The 22,396-nt window shown below is 45.9% G+C and overlaps 1 protein-coding gene across 1 annotated transcript; it reads right to left on the bottom strand.

The window, feature by feature from the left end:
* Positions 1-6,116: 6,116 nt before the first annotated feature.
* SLC25A28 (solute carrier family 25 member 28) lies at positions 6,117-16,532 on the bottom strand. Its single transcript, XM_059054773.2, has 4 exons — positions 16,227-16,532; positions 9,293-9,521; positions 8,127-8,183; positions 6,117-6,956 (listed from the first exon to the last, which is right to left on the bottom strand). The coding sequence occupies exons 1-4, from the start codon at positions 16,515-16,517 to the stop codon at positions 6,439-6,441; spliced, it is 1,095 nt and encodes a 364-aa protein (XP_058910756.1). The 5' UTR covers positions 16,518-16,532; the 3' UTR covers positions 6,117-6,438.
* Positions 16,533-22,396: the final 5,864 nt, after the last annotated feature.

Genomic DNA, 22,396 nt, shown 5'->3' with positions numbered 1-22,396 from the left:
TTAAGAACCACGAGAGCTCCTCATTAGCTGCCAAGTCTAAACTCCTCTGCCTTGCTTTCAGGCTCTCCAGAATATGACCCTCCCTGAGTGACATGATAGCCGTCTTAATATTTTTGAAGGGCTGTCAGAAGGAAGAAGGATTAGTATGATTCTTTGCTGCTCCAGCAGGCAGCAGGAGATCACAGGTGGAAGTTATGTGGCTCAATAGAAAGAATTGTTCTTTCTTTTCAGTGTGTGAGTGTGGGCAGAGAGAGTGGTGGCGGTGAGAAAAGGTTGCGTTTACGGAACCCTGATAATGCAGGGAGTATTGTGTGCGGCGCTCATAGACTTGCTCTCTGCTCACCAATCTAAGGTAGCAGGAGGTAACAGGTATTGCACATCCAGTCTGAACAGCGATCGTGTGAGGTTTCTGATAATTTAGACAGAATATTGTTTATCAAGCCTCCTGTATCAGTGACCGAACGCAACAGAAGGAATATTTTATTTTTTATTTTTATTTATTTTTTTTTTTGCGGTACGCGGGCCTCTCACTGTTGTGGCCTCTCCCGTTGCGGAGCACAGGCTCCGGACGCGCAGGCTCAGCGGCCATGGCTCACGGGCCCAGCCGCTCCGCGGCATGTGGGATCTTCCCGAACCGGGGCACGAACCCGTGTCCCCTGCATCGGCAGGCGGACTCTCAACCACTGCGCCACCAGGGAAGCCCAGAAGGAATATTTTAGATTTTCACGAAAATATGTGTTTGTTTTGAATGCCTCATGTTCATGTTGTAGGTCTGGGTTGGAGAGACAGGCAGGGGCCAAATTATGTAAAGCCTTGTGGCCGTAGTGAGGAATTTGGCCACAGAAGCAGAGGAGTGACATGATTCTAGAATGGAAGCAGAAGACTAAAGAATGAACTTTCTAACCAGTGAACTTTGCAGCGATGACATGGATGGCCTTGGGCAGCAGTGAGCTCCCAGACCCAGGAGTGGGTCTGTCAGGGATGCTGTAGATGAAGTGGGGCTCAAGGAGGGACGACTTCTAAGAACCCTCCTACCTCTGACATTCTCGCTGGCCAGCCTTACTCCTTCCATCCCTTAACTTGCACCCTGGTCTCCAGTCAGGATCTCTTCAGCTCCTGCTGGGAGGTGGCACCAATCTGTCTCCCCACTCTGAACCTTCTCTCTGTAACTACCCTGCTCTCCTTTTTGTCATTCACATTCTACCTCCCATGGCAATGCTCTTGAGAATAACTCAGTATAAAGGCACACCAAGGAACTGACTGAATAAAGCTACTGTACATTTGTACAATGGAATGTTGTGTGGCCATTTACATTGAGATGATGGAAGAAAATTTAATAATGTGGAAACACGGGCATCATATACTGTTAGGTTAAAGAAGCTGTTTACAGTGTGGTCTGATTTTTGAAAATTAACAAAAAATAATGCATAGAAAAAGTACTAGATTATGTGCACATCAAAATGTCATATTCTCTGGGTAAGAGGATTGGAGGTGTTTTCTAAATTTTATAAAATTAGCATGACCTTTTATTGGCTTTTACAAGTCTTGTTTTTTCTTTTTCATTTTACTATTCATCAAAGCCACCTCCTCCTCATTAACTCTGACCTACACTAATCTCACCTTTTCTGTCTCTCAATCTCATTGTTGGTTCCATGTAGTCTAGTATTGGGTTGGCCAAAAGGTTCCTTCGGTTTTTAAAGTAAAAATAAAAGATACATTTTTCATTTTCACCAAGAACTTTATTGAACAACATATTCACCGTTTTGTTCCCCTACCTTCCGCCATTTTTCAGGCAGCTTCATAATCCCATCTTCCCAAAACGTTTTATCTTTTTGAGCAAAGAACTGTTCCAGGTACCTTTTACAGTCTTCCAGGGAATTGAATTTTTTTCCATTAAGAGAATTTTGTAAAGACAGAAGTAAATGGAAATCCAAAGGTGCAATGTCTGGTGAATATGGAGGATGAATCAGAACTTCCCAGCAAGCTGTAACAGTTTTTGCCTGGTCATCAATGAAACATGCAGTCTTGCGTTATCCTGATGGAAGATTAAGTGTTTTCTGTTGACAAATTCCAGGTGCTTCTCAAGTGCTGCTTTCAGTTGGTCTAAATGGGAGCAGTACTTGTTGGAATTAATCGTTTGGTTTTCCAGAAAAAGCTCATAATAGAAGACTCCTGGGGCTTCCCTGGTGGCGCAGTGGTTAAGAATCCACCTGCCAATGCAGGGGACATGGGTTCGATCCCTGGTCCTGGAAGATCCCACATGCCATGGAGCAACTAAGCCCATGCACCACAACTACTGAGCCTGCGCTCTAGAGCCCACGAGTCACAACTACTGAAACCCACGCGCCTAGAGCCTGTGCTCCGCAAGACGAGAAGCCATCGTGATGAGAAGCCCGCTCACTGCAATGAAGAGGAGCCCCCACTTGATGCAACTAGAGAAATCCCGCGTGCAGCAACGAAGACCCAACGCAACAAAAATAAATAAATAAAATCGATTCTTAAAAAAAAGAAAGACTCCCTTCCAATTCCATCATATATACAAAATCACCTTCTTTGGATGAAGACCAGACTTTGGTGTGGTTGGTGGTGGTTCATTTCGCTTGCCCCACGATCTCTTCTGTTCCACGTTATTGTACAGTATCCACTTTTCATTGCCTGTCACAATTTGTTTTAAAAACAGAACGTTTTCCTTCTGTTTCAGCAGAGAATCGCATGCAGAAATACGGTCAAGAAGGTTTTTTTCACTTAACTTATGTGGAACCCAAACACCAAAGCGATTCACATACCCAAGCTGGTGCAAACGATTTTCAATGCTTGATTTGGATATTTTGAGTATGTCGGCTATTTCCCATGTGGTGTAACGTTGATTATTCTCTATTATGTCTCGATTTAATTGCTATCAACTTCAACTGGTCTACCCAACTCTGGAGCATCGTCCAGCGAGAAATCTCCAGCACGAAACTTCACAAACCATTTTTGACCTGTTTGATCAGTCACAGCACCTTCTCAATACACTGCACAAATCTTTTTTTGCATTTCAGTTGCATTTTTACCTTTCTTGAAATAATAAAGCATAGTATGCCGAAAATGTTGCTTTTTTTTCTTCCCTCATCAATATTAAAATGGCTACACAAAAATTCACCAATTTTGATAAGTTTTTTTTAAAAATGCACACTGAGGGCTTCCCTGGTGGCGCAGTGGTTGAGAATCCGCCTGCCGATGCAGGGGACACAGGTTCGTGCCCCGGTCCGGGAAGATCCCACATGCCGCGGAGCGGCTGGGCCCGTGAGCCATGGCCGCTGAGCCTGCGCGTCTGGAGCCTGTGCTTCGCAACGGGAGAGGCCACAACAGTGAGAGGCCCGCATATCACAAAAAAATAAATAAATAAAATAAAATGCACACTGATATGACAGCTGTCACAATACAGTCTAACAAAATTGTTTCGAATGAAGTTAAAGACAACTAAGCACTACTGGAGCCATCTTATGGAAAAAACCAAATGAACTTTTTGGCCAACCCAATACATGACTATATACTGCTTTGTGTTAATACAAGATTGTTTCATTCACATTGGTCTTGTATGTCAGATTAAGAAAAGTTTTCTCTGGCCAAATTGTGACATATTTTCTCACTTTCCGCTTTGGATAGCACTGTGCAGGAATTGACCCCTCGATGGCGGCTTGGAGCTGGGTCCTCCCGGTGCCACATAACCTACCTGGCTTTCCAGGAAGTCTCTGGGCTTGGAGATACCCCCAAAGCCCACAGTTCCCATGGGTGTGGTGAGCCCATGAAAGTGAGGCTTGGTTCCTGACCCAGGTACCCATTCACTGGCATCCAGACTCTCAACCCCATCACAGTGTTCTGCTTCTGTCTTCTCTAGTGATTGGGCCCAGAGACCTACAGAATCTAATGCCCTGTCCAAATGCCAAACTCATCCAGTAGCTAGAACACAGTTGGAGACTGGAAGGTCACTTTGCTCTCTTTTCTCATTATTTGTGGATGGCATTAGAGCTGAGGGGGTCTTTAGTGACTTCCATTCTTTCTGAAAATACCCCGTGTCCTTTTCTTGAAAAGTGGGCCTTATTGCCACAGTGTCTGCTGTGGTCCGGGTACCACACCAAGCAGTAACTCTGGAAAGCTCACTACAGGGCTAAGGTTTGTGGAGGCATCCCTTTGTTCTCATGCTTACTCCATGCTGGGAGGCAGGTATTCTCTTAAACTTTACAAGCAAACCCTCTGAAATGACCTCTGCAATGACTTCATCATGCTCTTTTTACTCCACAGGCGATTCAAACTCCAGTGACCACCGTTTGGCCCTTTTAACATCTCTCTTCAGTGCTAAATCAGAGGGCCAGGAGAGCTTACTTAAGGCTTAGAAAAGGAGACCCTGCTGTTTTCTTGACAGTTTGTTTCAAGTGCATTCAGACATGATTCTCCATAGATACTTGAAGAGCTGTCAGGTGGAAGGAGAACAAGATTTACTCTGTAACCGAATCCTGCTGATCTGCAACCCTAACCTCGCTCCAGTCAGGCACTTTTCTCTGTCTCCCTCACTACCGTCCCTGCATAGACCACCATGCAGCCTTGCCTGGATGCAGACTGCAGCAGCCTCCTCCCCGGTCTGCCTGCCTGTCCAGTCTTGCTCCTCTAATCCTTTCTCAGAGAGCCTAAGTGATCTGTTTCAGTTGTAAATCTCATCACACCACACCTCTGCTTAAAACCCTGTAATGCCTCTGCACTGCCTTCAGGATGAAGTCTAAACTCCTTAGCATTGCTTTTAACACGCGGACCCCACTTGGCTTTCCAGCTGCATGCGTTGCCCAGGCTGTCAGCCCCACTGAACCCCTCGCACACTGAACCCCAAACGCTTCTAATTCTCTTACCTCCAGGTCTTTGCCTAGAACATTTCCCCGCCCTTCTTCACAGTTAGCTCATTTGCCTTCCAGGTGTCACCTCAGATGTCACTTTCCTCCAGACCTACCCCATCACCCACGGCCAGGCTGGGTATTCTTCTGTCCTCCAAACGACTGTCTAGTTTTACCCTATCACATTTCTTGTCATTTTATCTTGTAATTGCCTGCTTATATGTATCTTCCACTCCAAACAACAGGTTCCCTGAAGGCTGGAATGTTTTTTGTTTTTTTTAAATCTTTTTTTTTGGGGGGGGGGTTATTTATCATCGTGTGCCCAACACCAGTGCCTGACACAGACACTCAGTAGTTACTGAATGAATGACAGATGCAAAGATGATAGAAGTTTCAGGAGGGTAACTTCCACTCTATGTACTGAAGAACTTGCTAATAACTGGTTCAGTTACACAAAAAGGAACAGACTGACCCACAAAGCACAGTGAAAGCCCCGTCCCTGTAAGTATCCAGAGCCCAAGTGGCCATCGGCAGGGAGCTCCTTCAGATGGCATGTGGAGTACATGCCCTCCGCTCATTTCCTATCTGCAGGAAGGCACAATTAGATTCACTTCTGGGGACAAAAGATCTGGGTTGGGGTCCCAGTTCTGTATTTACTGTGAGACCTTGAGCCAGTCACAGCCTCTCTGAGCTTTCCTTACCTGTAAAATAAGAGATGACACCTGCACTGCCTACTTCAGATTTTGTGAGAACCAAAGGAGATCACGTATATGAAAGTACTTTGTAAAAGCCTTAAAATCAAATGAAAGATATTGTTATTATTTACCACGTCATCTTCAGGACTTGCAGCTTCACTAATTTTAGCTTTACACTGCATTAGAAAACCAAGTGCCATATGGAAAGCTTTACTGCTGCAGGCAGAGCTGAGAAATAGAGCAGAGAGATCTACCTCTTCTGTGCCATGCCACTGCCCTAGGGAAAAGGCAACAGTGGGGGTCAAGAGCACCTGTTTAGCTAGGATCTGTCAAAGGCCCATTGCTCCTGCCATGAGAGAGGTTCAGATTCCTTGGAGCCCATTACTAAAAAAGGGGGAGTAGGGCCCCAAAGTCTTAAATCACCATGAAAACAGCAGAAACAAAAACTACAGACATACGCAATAAACCTTCCCCGTGGGCCCCTTGATTTACGCTTAGTCAAGAACAGTTGACAGTATTTCACTTCCCCTTTGGCAAGACAAACCCAATGAAACCGTTTAATTTAAAGGCTTTTTATTAGGAACCAGGGGAATGAGCTGCTTATCCCTCTGTAACAGTCTAGAGCAGGTCATCAGGCCCAGGAAGGAGAGAGTGTCAGAGATGCTGTGGTGTGACTTGCTGCACTTGCTTAGGGCCCGGAAGGAAAGGCGGCGTTGGCAGGAACTGGTGTCAGCCAAAACACCAAGGGCCTGGGGGAGAGAGCCCTCTGCCTTCCTTCCCACCCTGCCCGAGGCTGGAGCGTGCCGGTAGACAGAGAACGTGGCTGGAGTGGGCAGAGCAGCAGCGTTGGCCGAACCCTGGCTCCATTCAGTGCTGCTTCACTTGCCTGCCCTCCACTCTTCTTGCCGTTTAGTGATTAGGTATTTGAAGAACTCATACACAGACCATGCAATGGCCGTGGAGGGGATCTGGTAAATTACTCTAGCCTGCACCCCGCGGAAGTAGGCGGTCACCCCGCCGACTTGATACACCGTCCTGAAGGCACTAGCCATGCCTGTGATGTGTCCTGTAACGTTTGAGTTCAAAGCCAGGGATTCCTGGGTGTTGAGCAGTGTTTTGCAAACGTCCAGTGGGGTTGTGGCAGCGGCAGCTACAGCTCCTGCACAGGCTCCGGAGAGGACGTGGGAGCTGGGGTTGTACCGTCTCTGGGGGTTAAAGTGCTCCTGCAGGAATTCATAGGTCATGAAATGAATGGCTTGGAAGGGAACGTTCATGGTTAGCTGCGTGGTGTAGCTGCGGTAAAAGGCCCCGGCCCCTTCGTTTTGCCACACTGCCCGTACACAGTCTGTCACCCGGTGGTACGGTGAGTTGTACATTTGCATCCTTTGCTTCACCACTGGCGGCGCCATCAATGAGAAGAAGGGCATGGTGACAGCAATCAACCGGTGAGCAGGAGTGTCCAGATTCGGAGTCCCAAGTCAGTGGATCAGCCAATGGATTGGAGAGAGAAAAAAGTATGAGTGAATTGTCAGCCTGATTAGTGAAGGTTTCCCTTTTTTGAGAGGAGGGGATGGGAGAGGGTGATAAAGCGCTGAAAAATAATGGACCCAATTCTAGTAGGATTTCTTTAAAACCAGCCAATTAACATATAGGATATATCTACAGTTTAGACTCCAGAGGGTTTCCTTGAAATAAGTACCTACCTGTTACTGTTACCATCTTACCCTTTCGTAACTCTTAAGACAAGAAGTGATTCAGCGGCAGTGAACATAATAATGAACACATGGCCCTAACAATCCCAATCCTCAGGTGCACAGAACACTGAACTCTTACAACATGAGGATGTCATCCTTCCACAGGAAGAGAAGGGCTACCAAAACCAAAATTCTTGGCCAAGAAGGGTATGGCTTTAATGTCCAAACATCTCCTACCCCCTCAAGTAGATACATGGTATAAGCTCAGGTATAATCTTCAGCTTAGCTTTGGCTCTTTCCTTGCCATGGCCTTGCCCAGACAGGTAAAGAACTGGAACTTTAAGGAACCTGGCAACTGTGCTATCCTTTCATATTTGTTTGGGTACCTCATTCTCCAACTGAAAAGCCAAGATCCAAGCAGCAGTGCAGGGACTAAGCTCTACCAATGTACCTTTCATTCCTATCTCAACCACTCTTCATTCCAACAACATAGGCAGTATTTTCAAATGTCAATATCCATCTTCACCTTTTTGAAGAAAAGTGAAATAATCTGCTAAATTTTTTAGATCAAATCCACTATAAAGCGGACTTCCAGGAAGGCCCAGGAATAGGCCACATAGAGCCATACCTTTTTCCAGGGAAGCCCCAGGTGAATAAATCTCACTGAACATGCTTCCTGTCTAAGGGAATCCTTCTAAGCACCGACAACACGGAGGGAGTGCCCTCTAGTGGTAAGACAATGTAACACGCCAGGATTTCCCACCAGAACTGATGGGGTGCTCCCTGGCTTTCTCCTGCAAACCAAAAATAAAGGAAAAGCCCAGAGATGTAGATGCAGCTGCCCACAGAGGGAAAGGGTGAGGAATCATTACCTTCTGCTGGATTCATGGCTGCATCATGAAGTAATGTTGCCACACACCCGGCCGCACCTGCAAAGGAAAAAACAACTGCCACATGTGAGGCCAGGAAAGGGTGACTGACTCATGGAAGACCCAGAGTGATGGGGCATGGGTGTGATAAACCACAGCAGGGAGAGGGAATGTTAAGAGCCAGTTTAAAAGATGGGAACCCACTGCTTCTAAATACCTGTTCAGAGAAATGAAGATACCTGTTCCCTCTTAGTAAGGCCTTCAATCTACCTTCCTCAGCTACGATAGGAAGGCCAGGAAGTCTGAGAAACAGCCCAGATTTTTTCAACAAAGATGGCTCTGAGAATAAATGCAGTTCATGCTCCAGACAGGAAGCAGATACACTGTGGCCAAGGGATGCCAACACATCAACCGCCTCCAGTGGCGGGAGAGCACGAGGGGCAGGTGGTCAGATCTCCACCACAGAATCTCACCTTCTATCCTGCTGCCCAACCCCAGTCTCCAAATCCTAACATCTGTCCATCTAGACCTTTCCCTCAGGTCCTGAACTACCATATCACTCACCCTCTCCTCTCCACTTTCACTTTGGTTTTCTCCAGGCTGCCATCTCTTCCCTTACTTCCACACAACCTCCAACCCTCTGGTTTCTTTGTACAGAAGCCCCCCGCCCCAGCCCCATTCACTTGTTGAGGCCTTGTCATGTCCTCCATGACACAAACTGCCTGTGGGCAGCTGGGATCCTGAAAAGGTGAGGCGAAGAGCTGAGGCTCCACTGATGTCTTCCTTGGGTGGCTGGGTTACCTCCAATCCTGCCCCGAGGAGCGGGATACCACCCAACTACCAAGAAATACACAACGGGGGCAGTTCAGTGTGTGTCTCCACATTACCAGGGCATCAGAATTTGATACCAGCGAGAAAGTGAGAGGAAAGAGTCAAGCTAGTACGTAAGGGAGGATATTGTAACCCTTTGTTGCGACGCCCCAAAGAAGGGGTGGGGTTGACGCAGCCCCTTGTCTGAGAACATCAGGTTTGGAAGTCCCTCCCCTATAATCTGGCCTACCCCAGCCCAAAACTTCAGCTTCAAATCATGCTGAGACTAGAAAGCACTGACAACAGCAAAGCCCAAAGAATTGGGAAAGTGGGGGAACCAGCACAGGAAGGCTCAATACCATTGGCAATATGGCTATTGCCCCCAGGATGGATTACATCACTCAGTGTCTTTTTTAACTTTTCATAGCAGGCAAAATAGAGGGCGTGGGCAGGCCCTGCGCCAGTTGCTGTGACGTTCAGGCCTCGCATGGGCCTCCACAGCCCCTCCGTTCTTATAATCCTCCAGAGGGCCTCCAACACATTGCGATAGCGGGCAGCTGGATCAGGCTGTAGGCTCTGCATCCGGGTCTGAAAGGACAGAGAGGAGAAGCGCGATGTCAGTGATGCGGACTTCGCACCCAATCTCAACACTCAGTCTTGGGCACTGGGCAGACCTCCTACGAGAAATCACGCCAATATGTAGAAGTGATACCTGGCATCCAGTTTTACTGCCTTCCAAATCTATGTGCAGTCTTTCCAAGCCTTGGCTGGACCTTTCTTTTTCTGGTCACCTATGACCCTACAGTGGAACACCATTATTTTACTTCAAAAAATCGCCCCTTGGGGGCTGCCCTGGTGGCGCAGTGGTTGAGAGTCCGCCTGCCGATACAGGGGACACAGGTTTGTGCCCCGGTCCGGGAAGATCCCACATGCCGCGGAGCGGCTGGGCCCGTGAGCCATGGCCACTGAGCCTGCGCGTCCGGAGCCTGTGCTCCGCAACGGGAGAGGCCACAACAGTGAGAGGCCCACGTACCACAAAAAAAAAAAAAAAAAATCGCCCCTTGGTAAGCGTTCTTGAACCCACAACAAATATTAAGCCTGTGTTTCAGGAGAAGTTGCTTTTCTTAATAAACTCAGGCTAAGAGTTCTTTACAAGTGGATTCTAAAGTCAACTATTTACTCTCTACAACATAGTTTATTATTTCTGAAGACTGATCCTGGGCCTGCTTCCTGGCCACATACTGCACTGACTAATGAGATGAGAGCTCATCCTTCGAAATAACCTTGATGATAATCTGCCTTCTTCAGACTATCTGGCATTGACAGCTGGGCCTGTAAGTTAAAATTTTGGCAGAAGTAGCATTCCTAATAGATGCTGCTCTAATTTCCTGGAAAAGAAAGTTTACCCTCAAACTATGAAGGTGGAAACCAATCTATTCTCTAAAACTGAGGGAGATTCCAGATTTCTAATCTAAACTGACTGAATCCCATAACTGGCATCAATAAATAAAATGAGTCTCAGTTAAACATAACCCTTGGAATCTCTAGAGGATTCAATGACTGGAATGAATGTATATGGTAGATATTGAAATTTGGGAAATTAATCTTACTTGAAATACTTCCCAAATCAGAGACCTTCTCTGAAGGATGAGTCTCCAATGCAGATCTTTTGTCTATTGATCTATTTCAAGGTTAGGGTGGCATGGAGACTACCAGATAGTATAAAATCAATATCCAGGGACTTCCCTGGTGGTCCAGTGGTAAAGAATCAGCCTTCCAATGCAGGGGATGCAGGTTTGATCCCTGGTCAAGGAACTAAGATCCCACATGCCGCAGGGCAACTGAGCCCACGCGCCTCAACTAGAGCACCCACGTGCCGCAAACTAAAGAGCCCACGTGCTCTGGACCCCGCGCACCACAACTATAGAGCCCACGTGCCCTGGACCCCACGCACCACAACTAGAGAGAGAAAACCCGCACACCACAACTAGAGTGAAGCCTGTGCATGGCAACAAAGAGCCCGTGCTACAACAAAAAGATTCCATATGCCACAACTAAGACCTGACGCAGCAAAAAAAATTAATTAAATAAATACTAAAAAAAAAAAAAAATCAATGTCTAGTGCCTGGAACACAGTAGGCACTCAAGATTTGTTTGTTGAATGAATGAATGAAAGAAAGAATGAATCTTAGCTTTGTCTGCACCAGTTCAAAAAGGCCATTAGTGAGCCACAGGGGCAACTAACGCCCAAGTACAATTTAAATTCCTACTTCATTCCTGTCACTGATTCAATCTGGATTTAAAAGCTTGAACCTTCCTGTTGGCCATCTGAAATCCAAGAGTAATGCCTCTTCTCAAAAGCATGGGAGAAAACAAACTAACCAGATTAACAAATCCTGGTTAGCTGCAAGCAATCCACATTCCTCTAGTTATTTTCTCCTTCCTGCTACCAACAAAGAATTGGTAGCCTAAAAGATTACTGAAGTTCAATCAGAAATACACAATATCACTTATCACAATGTGACACATTCTTTTCTACTTCTCAGTTAAAAAAAAAAAAAAGACTTTCCTGGTGGTGCCGTGGTTAAGAATCCACCTGCCAATCAGGAGACGTGGTTCGAGCCCTGGTCCCACATGCCACGGAGCAACTAAGCCCATGCACCACAACTACTGAGCCTGCGGTCTAGAGCCCGTGCACCTAGAGCCCATGCTCTGCAACAAGAGAAGCCACCGCGATAAGAAGCCTGTGCACCACAATGAAGAAGTAGCCCCTGCTCCTGGCAACTAGAGAAAGCCTGCGTGCAGCAATGAAGATACAACACAGCCAAAAATAAATAACTAAATTAAATTTTTTAAAAAACTAATCTTGTATTGGGGGAATGTTTAGAAATTGCACTGTTCTGCTGGAGTCAATAGCATATTTGGGTAACTAGTCTTAAAGGTCTGGCCTCAGAGGCCTGGAACCGTTTACCCACAAGAGAAACCTGGACTATGTGTAAGTTACAATGAAAATTTTACACACACGTCTAAATCTAACTGACAATTCTAACTCAATGAAAATACACCCTCATGGAGAGGACCCAGGCATAAGCCACACCAAATATAAAAACAAATATGGCTCCCCAAATTTGTGGGCCAATAAATCTCTCTCACAGAAAGATGAAAACCTCTTAAAGAAGAAATCTCTAAGTAAGAATTAGTGAATAGTCTTCAACATAAAGAAAAACACTGCCTGACTTTGAAGAAAAGCCAAACAGGTAAGTAGTTTGGTAAGACAAGTCACATTTGAGTTAGAAAGGCTGAGTGGGAGACCCAGCTTTGCTAGCTATGTGGTCTTGGGTATGTCACTTAACCTCTGAGCTTCAGCAATGTCATCTGTAACATGAGACTAAGAATGGCTGGCTCAGAGTGCTGTTTTGGAGATTCACAGTTAAGGCAAGTAAAAGCCATTGCTAATTTATGTGGTGCTAGAAATATAAGGCTTTTTATTGTATTCAACTATGTTTCTCAAATATGAGTTCATATCTCAGAATTTACAGATCACGGTAGTGTTGTCTCGTGTGTAAGTCATTTTGCAAATATGCATGGGCAACTAACTGGTCTTTAACCACTAATAAATCAGGCTTGATTTTGTATTTTTTGTTTTCATTTTAAAGTTCCTCTGTGGCTATGATTTATATGTCCAGCTGTTCATCTAAAGGTCATGTTTAGGAAGGAGCACAGTTGTGAAATTCTGTGCCTTGCTTGGTTCTGGAAATCTGCTTTTGGGGGCCTGTATGGAAGGCTTGGGAGTCAGACTGGGTTTAAATCATGACTCTGCCACTAACTGTGTGACCTTGGGCAAGTTACTTAACTTGCCTGTTTTCTTCATCTATAAAATAATGAAAATGGTATCTACTTCATGAAGTTGTTCCAATGATTAAATCAGTAAATATTAAGGCACATCAGATAGTGCTTGACAAACAGGAGCAATTGCCATTTACTGAATATACTCATTATTAGATACAGGAAAATCAAATAAGCCAATGTTTCCATTTCCTCACTGTCCACTGGTGAATGTATATAGATAACCATTTACATCTGGAGTTTGGAAAAGATTTATTTCCCTTTGTTCTTTCCCTCCTTAACTTATTATATAAGTAGATTATTTGCTTCACGATTACAAAGCCAAAAAGCAGCACCTTGGTGCCAGGTGCTTAGCCAGATGATTTTGAGAAGAGTTTTGACTGCTTTACGCTGTAGAACCTATCCCTTTAGATAAAGTCTGGTGCTTGTCTCTGAAGCCCAGAAAAGGAAAACTGGGATTCACTTGGGCTCCCAAACCTCCCTATTATGACCATGAAAATCGCTGGTTAACTAACTATAGCCTAGCAAGGCTATGCTGGTCCCTCCCAAGGATATTTTAAGTCGACTTGACCCTGATAAGCGGTTTGGGGGTGCACAGGCTTGCATGCCAAGAGTCACTATCAGCTTTCACTTGAAAACACTGTGGTTGCCCTTTAGGCTCCAACACAGATACCTGCCTCTAGTCTTAGGGTATGTTGGGCTGCTTTTCCTCTCCATCACCTATTTATGGTAGAAGAGGAAGAATAGCTACCCAGGGACAAGGGTACTGCGAAGCCCTTTCTGAAGGAAGAGATTTGAATTTTACTTTCATGCCTGCACAACAGTGTCTACTGTAAACAGTGTTTACTGACACTAAATCCTGATAGGCTCACCTAGTTTTTCCCTCTAATCATTTAAATCCCAGCATTAATGGCAAATGAAAATGATACTTCTAAAACACGCTTTTGTGTTTTTGAAGACTCCTGAGCATTTTTTCCTCCAGATGAAATAATTATTTCTTTAATGTAGTGCTTTGAGGCATGACTTTACAGTCATGTTGTATTACTAATTTTTAAAAAAAAAAAATTCCAAAGCTTATGCAAATGAATAAGAACTGTTCTTCAAAAGTTATCTTGGAAGGCTACAAGGGACTTATTCCAGCAATGCTGCTGCAGTTATGCAAAACATTTCTAGAACTCCTCTTTCCAAAATGTTCCCTCAGTGGGTTTATCAACCTCAGGAGTAAATCAGCCTCCTTGCTTTCCAGTCCTACCTTATTTTTGACCCCAATCATCATTACCCATTTTGATCTCCCACCTGAACTGCCATATTTGATTCTGAATGGTCTCAATTACTGAAACATCAACTCTTTCTCTTCACAGGACGAAGACTTGCCCCATTTAAGGATATGTAGCCAAGTGTTCTAGAGGCATTTCTAACAGAGGAAGTTATAAAATGTTTACAACAACATTAGCATTATGTAAATATATGGAGTAAGGAGATAGTCTCCTAAGGTAGTGGGACAACACTTAAATTGATAAGCTGAGGTAATATTTCTAAGTCAGTCACGTTATTACACTGTACTTTTCAAGCCGTTCAATAATTTTCATTACTCTCCTTGATCTAGTTTTCATTTGAGACCCATCCTGAAAGATAGCACCCTAGACTATCTTGGATTTTACTCACAGTCCAAGTATAGTGAGGTTACTTTGCAGTTAGATCATGTTAACTTTTAGGTATATAGCATTAACGACTCACAGTCATTCAACCTAGACTCTAGTACATACACGTCTGAATCTTTTTTATTTGTACTTATACGTATGACATTTCAATATTGTTAGAGCATTAGCCATCCTCTTAATTTTACTATTTATTTCTATTCCTCACAATTGACACGCGTATTTAAAATTCTAGGGACTTCCCTGGCGGTCCAGTGGTTAAGACTTGGCCTTCCAATGCAGGTGGTGCAGGTTCGATCCCTGGTCGGTGAGCTAAGATCCCACATGCCTCGGGGCCAAAAAACCAAAACATAAAACAGGTGCGATATTGTAACAAAATCAATAAAGACTTTAAAAACGGTCTATATATTAAAAAAAAAAGTCTTTAAAAAAATAAATAAAATTCGAATATCCATTTTAGCCAAGTGCATTTACCACAGTTTCAAGGGTATGGCCCTTGGTAGGAGTTACCCTGAAATGTGCTAGAATACTCCTACCAACTCGGTGTCATTCACAAAGCTTAAGGAGCACTTTCTCCATTTCCTCATCCACCTTACTAATGAAAACATGAAACAGTACTGGAACCAGGGAGCAGAAGAGAAAGACTTTGCATCTTCCAAGTTGATATTCTCCTCCTGAATATGTAACTTTTTCCTAATTTGAGAAGAAAACATACATCCAAGAGCTGTGAGGATATTGTTTAACTATATTACCCTTAACATGTAAAGGAGGAACCAGTCTCTGTCATTATATTTATTTCAACAGTCTCCTTGGTTGTTCCTTTGTTAATGCACAAGAATAAGAACTGTAAAGAACAATGTGTTCCCCTCGTCACCCAGCTTTCTTCAGAAGCATCTGACTTCTTGTACCCACTCATCAGCCTGCTTGGTGTGGCTGAAATTAGTTTTACTTTCACATGAATCATACCCTCTTGTTGATCCCATTTTATTTTCTTCACAGTAACATCTATTTTCCAGTATTGTCATGCTTCCCTTCTAGACAACTTTTCCCTTTTTGTCAACTTCAAGTGGCTAAAGAAATGCACTATGAGGTCCATCTCTCCTTGGAGGGCTGATGTGCTCCCTGCATATACACAATCCCAATCCCAGCTCAATTTTCATGTTCAGGAAATAGGTGGAGTATCATGCTTTCTGCACAGAGAAACCGAAACTTTTTCCTGAACATGGTCTTTCCCATAGTATTTCGTCAGGAACTCTGAATTCTGACTGCACAATGATTTCCAATCACTCATGGGTTAAGATTTAATAAGTAAATCCTTCATCTAGCTGAGAGATCCCAGATTCCCGTTCCTGCCCCATCACTTTTAAGGGAAAACACAGCAAGGAGCTTGTAAAAGCACTGGCCAGAGAACATCTCTAGCCATTAAGATCCTATTAAGGGTGTTCAGTAAGCTTTACCTTAATCAAGTTAGTAGCACTTACCTGTTCCCTTCCCATCCCACCCTATTCTTGTTTAGTCCCAGTTGGGATCCAGGGTTTTGGCTGACAGATTTTCTTTCCAGAGTCCCAATTTAGATCTCACTGACGGTGAGAAATTGGTCCTGGCTTCTGACTGGGATGAGTTCCCGGCCGGGACCTTTCTTGCATAGGTGTGTGCTTCGAATAGTGTGGTGGCAGAAGCCAGAAAGGGACCCTGGTCGGCTCCGGCTCTCGGCTGGGATCCTGGCTCCGGGCATGACCCAGGGGTCGGGTCAGCCCCAGGTGAAGTTCGGAGCAGGGCCAGGTCTCACCTTGACGCAGTCGATGGGGTACATCACGCAGTGCTCCAGGATCCCTGCCACGGCGCCCGCCACCATGTGCGTGGTGACAGTGGCTCCAGCCGGCAGCGCCTCGTAGTCCGGGCCGGAGTCCGGATCCTGCCGTACCGGGGGCCTGCAGGCCCCGGCCTCCCCGCCGCTGGCCCCCCGGCCCACGCCCCGCTGCAGCCACCCGTCCAGCAGCGCCGACTCCCCGGGGCTCCGCCCCGGCCCAGCCGCCGGCCCCCCCGCCACACCGCCAGCACCCCGCCCCTCCAACTCCATCCACCCGGGCCAGCTGCGGCGCCCACCCCCGCCGCCGCCGCCGCCTCCGTCGCTGCCGCCGCTGCCGTCGCCGCCCCCCAGCCCCGTTGCGTCTGCCTCAGGCGCGGCCCAGAGAGCCCGGGGCCTCGGGCTCCCGCTTGGCCCCGAGGACACGCCCCTCAGTCAGCCATTGGTGCAGCCGTCAAGCTAGCCCCGCCCCTGGCTTACCTACGTAAAAATAGGTCTGTGGTATTAGTGAAGTTTCCTGTCATTCCTCCACCCCGCGGCGACGCGACAGCTTAGATCCCACCCCTTCCCCTTTGATCTTGGAAGCTTCTTGTTTATTGGCTACTTGATTGGCCAACATGTAAGATCAACCCGCCCTCCGACTTTTCTGGAGGGCGGGAGAAACTTAAGGCTGGACTTTGATAGGCTCAACGACTCTTGATACTTTGAGCGCGGGCATTGGCCAGTTTTTTGTCGGGATCCGATTGGCTACAGGAAGAGGGCGAAGCGCCCAGGGGCTATCGAGGGGGAATTTCGGGCCCTGACTGACGCCCGTAGAGCTGTGGGCGCTGCAGGCTGGATCATGTCGGGGAGGAGGGGAGGGCGGTGCCTGGCCTTCAAGGTCAAACCGCTGACGGATGCGGTTAGGCCCCTTCTAGAGCGCCCGCCCCGAATCCCGGGACTCGCGGGTCGTGTGCTGGCGGGTGGCCTCGGCCCGAGAACTCTGTTCCCGCGTGATCTCGGACTGGCGTTGGGTGGAGCGGGCCGGGGCCGGGCATCCTCTGGCGAGGCCCGCCGGCATGCCGGGAAAGCTGTTGCGACATGCAGGAGGAAGCCCGTTAAACTCCGGTCAGGTCGGGAGAGTTGACCCCTCCGTGCTGCGCGCGGGCGGACTCCTTAGGGCTTGATGCTCCTCAGGCCCCAGCGCGCGGCACTGGGCTTGCCCCGGAGTCGCCAAGTAAACCCCGCAGTTGTTGAGTGAATGAGTTCTCCGGGGGCATGCTGTCGCTCGGCCCTGCGCCAGGCCGAGAGCTGGAAGCGGGGAAGGGAGATGTCGAAATGGGGCGGGACGATTCAGAGACGACGACAGGTGGGGAGGCTGGGCAGGAGGCAGCTGCCCAAACACAGCAGGAAAGTACGGCAAATTTGGGGAAGCTTGGACGCACAGCTTGTCCCTGAGCTGACTCACTGATGAGCTCCCCTGCCCGTGTTGATGCTTTTTGTGGTAAGAAAGACTTCTCTCGATCCCAGACTCTTCGGCTGGGGTCTCAGAGGGGCGCTTACTGATTAAAGAACAATACCAGCAGTTCCCAGCCTTGAGCACCACGTCCAGGGCGGTGACATTGCACAGGTGGTGCTTTGCTAGGGCCGCGGGCTCGGTTGAGGAACACAGGCTTTCCCCACTCCGTCTTCCCGGCTTCTTCAGTCTCCCTTAACTGGAGCGTGTTTGCACAAGTCTCCCCAGTGTTTCCAGATCTGTCTTTACTTTCTCTCTTACTGAGATGATGATGAAATTGTGAACTTTTAAAAATCTGTTTCTAGCTTTTCCTTAGATGAGAAAGAGGTTTTTCTTTTTCTCTCTAAAGCTTAGCCCTTTTATGGGTCTCCGTTTTTGTTTTTGTTTTTTTAACTTATTCTCTTACTATTCAGCACTGGCTATTTAACTTTTGGGTCTCGACCTTTTGGAAAATAATGAAACTACAAATCCTCTTTCCCCCACCTCCTACCCCCATGCACACAAAATTTTGCCTATAATTTCTGAATTTGCAGTGTCCCTGACAATGACTCGTGGACCCCCTAGGGATCCATTAACTTCAAGTTATGAACCATAGGTTTCACAAAAAGAAACCCACTTAATCCTGCTGGAGTACTAATTCCCTTTACTGCCAAACCTACTCCAGTAATGAGCTATACCTGCCAAGTCCTTTCTCTCCTCAAGCCCTACATTTTTACTCCTTTATTCATTGGTCACAAATGACCTTCCCAAATCCAGTGGTCTTTTTCTTATTCCCATTTTTCTTGACTAAGAGATAACACTTGCCCCACATTGACCCATCCCTCACTGAAACTTTTTCCTCGCTTCAGGAGACACTCTATTCTACCCTTTAGACTTCTGAGTCTCCTACGCTTCTCTGCCCACTGAGGGGAAACATTCCTGAAGGTTTAATGCTTCTTGTTCATCTTTAATGCTTTAGAGAACTTCACTTCTCCAAATCTGTTTTCCTCATTGGAGCCCTATCTATATGTCCCTTATTGCATACCTGTTAACTGAAATTTCCATGTGAATATTCAGTAAGTATTTATTGAGTACCAACTTTGCTTGGCACTGTACTTGAAGCTGGTGATACAGGATAGACAGAGTCTATGACCTCATGGAGCTTACTTTTTAATGGGGGGAGAGGGATAGACCAGTGAAAACATTGGTTAGCTCTAGGTACTATGCTGGTAGCTGTAGTAGGGAGGTGTGATAATGTATGACTGGGTGGCTACATTTGTATGACCAGGAGAGGCCTTTCTGAGGAGGTGACACTATGGTTAAGTTCTGAATGACAGGCAGGAGCTCATGATAGGCCCAGAGAAGAGCATTCCAGAAGAAATTGTAGGTACAACAATCCTAAGGTGAGAACAAGGTTGGTGTATGAAGGAACAGAAAGGTCTGTGGCCGGAGCACGGTGGGGGGTTGGAAAGATAGGCAGAGGGTGAATATCCACCTTAATTTCTGATTTAGCATGTCCGTTCCAAACTCAGCCTTTCCACTCCCCACTGCAACCAATTCCTCCACAATTTTTCATTTCTACCCAATCAATCAGACTCTAAAGCTGGGAGCCTTCCTTGACTACCTCTTCAGAATAATTATCCTGAAATGTTTTTGTTGTTGTTGTTGTTCATGCTCTTCTCCTTCCTATAGATATTATACTTTCCCAGTGTCTGATAACTTTACATCTACATTGTGATAACCTTTGAAAGGCCTCCCTACCTTTGGGATCTCCTGGCTTCACCAGTATTTTGAGTCCTCTCCTTCCAGGGACATGGTAGAATTGTTCTTCCCACCTCCCTGAAGATAGGCATGGCCATGAGATTTGTGTGACCAAGGAAGTGTGAGCGAAGCATGAGAGCCACACATTACCTTCTCTTGCCACCTGACTGGTGACGTTCAGATGGTAGAGGCACCATCAGGCTGTGGCCCAGGTGAGGATGATGAAGCAGTTACGTATTTGCCACCCTCTTCCTTCCAGATGGACTTTCAGCATGAGTAAGAAATAAATCTCTGTGGTTTTAGATACAGATTTTAGGATTATTCCATACCATAACATAATCTAGCACAGCGCTTCTCAGACTTTAATGTGATATTAATCACCTAAAGAATTTGTAAAAATGCCACATTATAATTCTGTAGGTCTCGGTAGGGGTCTAAGATTCTGCATTTCTGACAAGCTCCCAGGTGATTCTGATGCTGTGAGACCCTGGACCACACTTCAAATAATAAGGACCATACCCATCCTATCTGATATACCCTCTCAACACATCTACACATACTCTGTCCTACATCTCACCAGCACTTAAACCCTCCTAGAAAACAAACAAATTAGCAAGCAAAGAAATAACTTCCTTGGTGATATTCTTTTTTTTTTTTTAATATTTATTTATTTGACTGTGCTGGGTCTTAGTGTGGTAGGCAGGATCTTCGTTGCCGCGTGCAGGATCTAGTTCCCTGACCAGGGATCGAACCCGGGCCCCCTGCATTGGGAGCATGGAGTCTTAACCACTGGACCACCAGGGAAGTCCCTCTTGGTGATATTCTTTATAAACCCTGAATAGCTTCCCACGCTTGCAACTCCTCAGTCGGGCACTGTAGAATCTTAATTTCTTATATTCTTAGGACAGTTGTTTTCCCCATTCTCCCTTCTATCTCCTGTCATTTTCTTTTCTGCATTAATCTGTGAGACCACTAGTTGTCTCAATGTTGTCTCAGTTATTTTCTTTAGTAATAGAAATTCCAAGTTTTAGCTTGGGCCCATGGCTTCCCAGCAGAAGTCTATACTTTCCCCAGCTTCTCTTACAGCTAGCATTGTCTGTGTGACTAAGTTCTGGCGAGTGGGATGTGCGTGTAATTGATATGAAAAATCTGGGTTCTGCCTTTAAAAGGAAAGATTATGTCCTCTTTGAGTATTTTCCTTGTTTTCTCCCTTCTTGTCATCTAGCATACAGACCCAAAATGTCAACCATTTTTGGCCATGAGGACAAGGCCTCTACCTTAGCAGGTAGCAGAGCAAAAGGTAAAGGAAACCTGCTACCTTATGGATTACAGTAGTACCTCTGGACTATGCATGCTCTGGTACATGAGAGAACTTGTTTAGGTAGTTGCTGTTAGTCTGAATCTTCATTACAGCAGCTGATTTATATCCTAACCAACACATGTTATTCCTGAGAATGCATTTCTCTCTTATAAAAATCTCATCTTGGGGGCTTCCCTGGTGGCTCAGTGGTTGAGAGTCCGCCTGCCGATGCAGGGGACGTGGGCTTGTGCCCCGGTCCCGGAAGATTCCACATGCCGCGGAGCGGCTGGGCCCGTGAGCCATGGCCGCTGAGCCTGTGCATCCAGAGCCTGTGCTCTGCAACGGGAGAGGCCACAACAGTGAGAGGCCCATATACCACAAAAAAAAAAAAAAAAACAAAACTCGAAGGTCTAAAACAGGTTCCACTACTTATTCCGGCTTACATTACCCTCTTTCCCTGAACTGCCATTGTACATGACCAGACATGAGGTATGAGTATAATATAGAATGGGGTTGATTCTGGCAGCCACACTTGAAAATAAGACTGATTTCTTTACAGTCACTTCAAGAGAAATTGATTCCTATATTATCAAGAATAGACAGCTGTAGGAATTCAGAGAGGGGGCAGTCAGTAAGGGCTGAAGGGATAAGAAGATGGAATTATGTATTTTAGCAGTTTCAAACTGGAGAATGTATACAGGAAGACTTTCCAATGGGTATGTGGGGAACAGTTTAAGGGAATCAGTTTGCTGTTCCTCATTTTCCGTATCTTTCATAAAATTCATCTTCCTGAGAAAGGTGATGAGGCAGTTCTCCTTTCCTTCCTCCGGTTTCTCGCTCTGTCCTCCCACCTTATGAAAGACAAGTGCGCCTTTGCCCGTCCTGTATCTTGTTATAATTCATTGCCCTGGTGCATTAAAACCTCCAGGTAGCCAGATGACCAAAAGAGCATCTTCTTCTGGAACTTTAGTTAGTTGCATCATCCTTTAAGCAATAAACTGTTTCCCTTTGCACATTTTATTTTTGGGTGGTGGTAGTACTGCAATCACACCACCTTTTAAAATTTTTTTTGTTTCTCCTAAAGGATCTTATTTCTAAAAGAAAAAAAGGCAAAACAAGGAAAATCACTAATTTTGATCAGGCTAAGAAACAATCATGTCATCTCTGGCTTATAGGCAAAAATCCCCCCAAATTGTTTTAGCTTCACTGGTTCTTATCTAGTAGGAAGTGTCAGTTCATTTCATACTCAAGTTGAAACAGACACAGGAAAAAAATATTATTTGATATGGTAAATCCATATTATTTGGGCACAAATCTTCTCACTGCCACTCATTTTCCCCTTCATTTATGCATTTCTATTATATCCTTATTACCTTGACAGAGATATGTTGTAAATTATGTAAATAATCCCCCTAAACATTTATTTATTTATTTTTTGCGGTACGCGGTCCTCTCACTGTTGTGGCCTCTCCTGTTGCGGAGCACAGGCTCCGGACGCGCAGGCTCAGCGGCCATGGCTCACGGGCTTAGCCGCTCGGCGGCATGTGGGATCTTCCGGGACCGGGGCTCGAACCTGTGTCCCCTGCATCGGCAGGCGGACTCTCAACCACTGCACCA

The sequence above is a fragment of the Kogia breviceps genome, chromosome 2 (genome assembly GCF_026419965.1).
Source record: "Kogia breviceps isolate mKogBre1 chromosome 2, mKogBre1 haplotype 1, whole genome shotgun sequence".
Classification (NCBI taxonomy): Eukaryota; Metazoa; Chordata; class Mammalia; order Artiodactyla; family Physeteridae; genus Kogia; species Kogia breviceps.
Note: the sequence above shows the minus strand (reverse complement) of the source record. Positions and strands in the feature narration are given on the sequence as shown.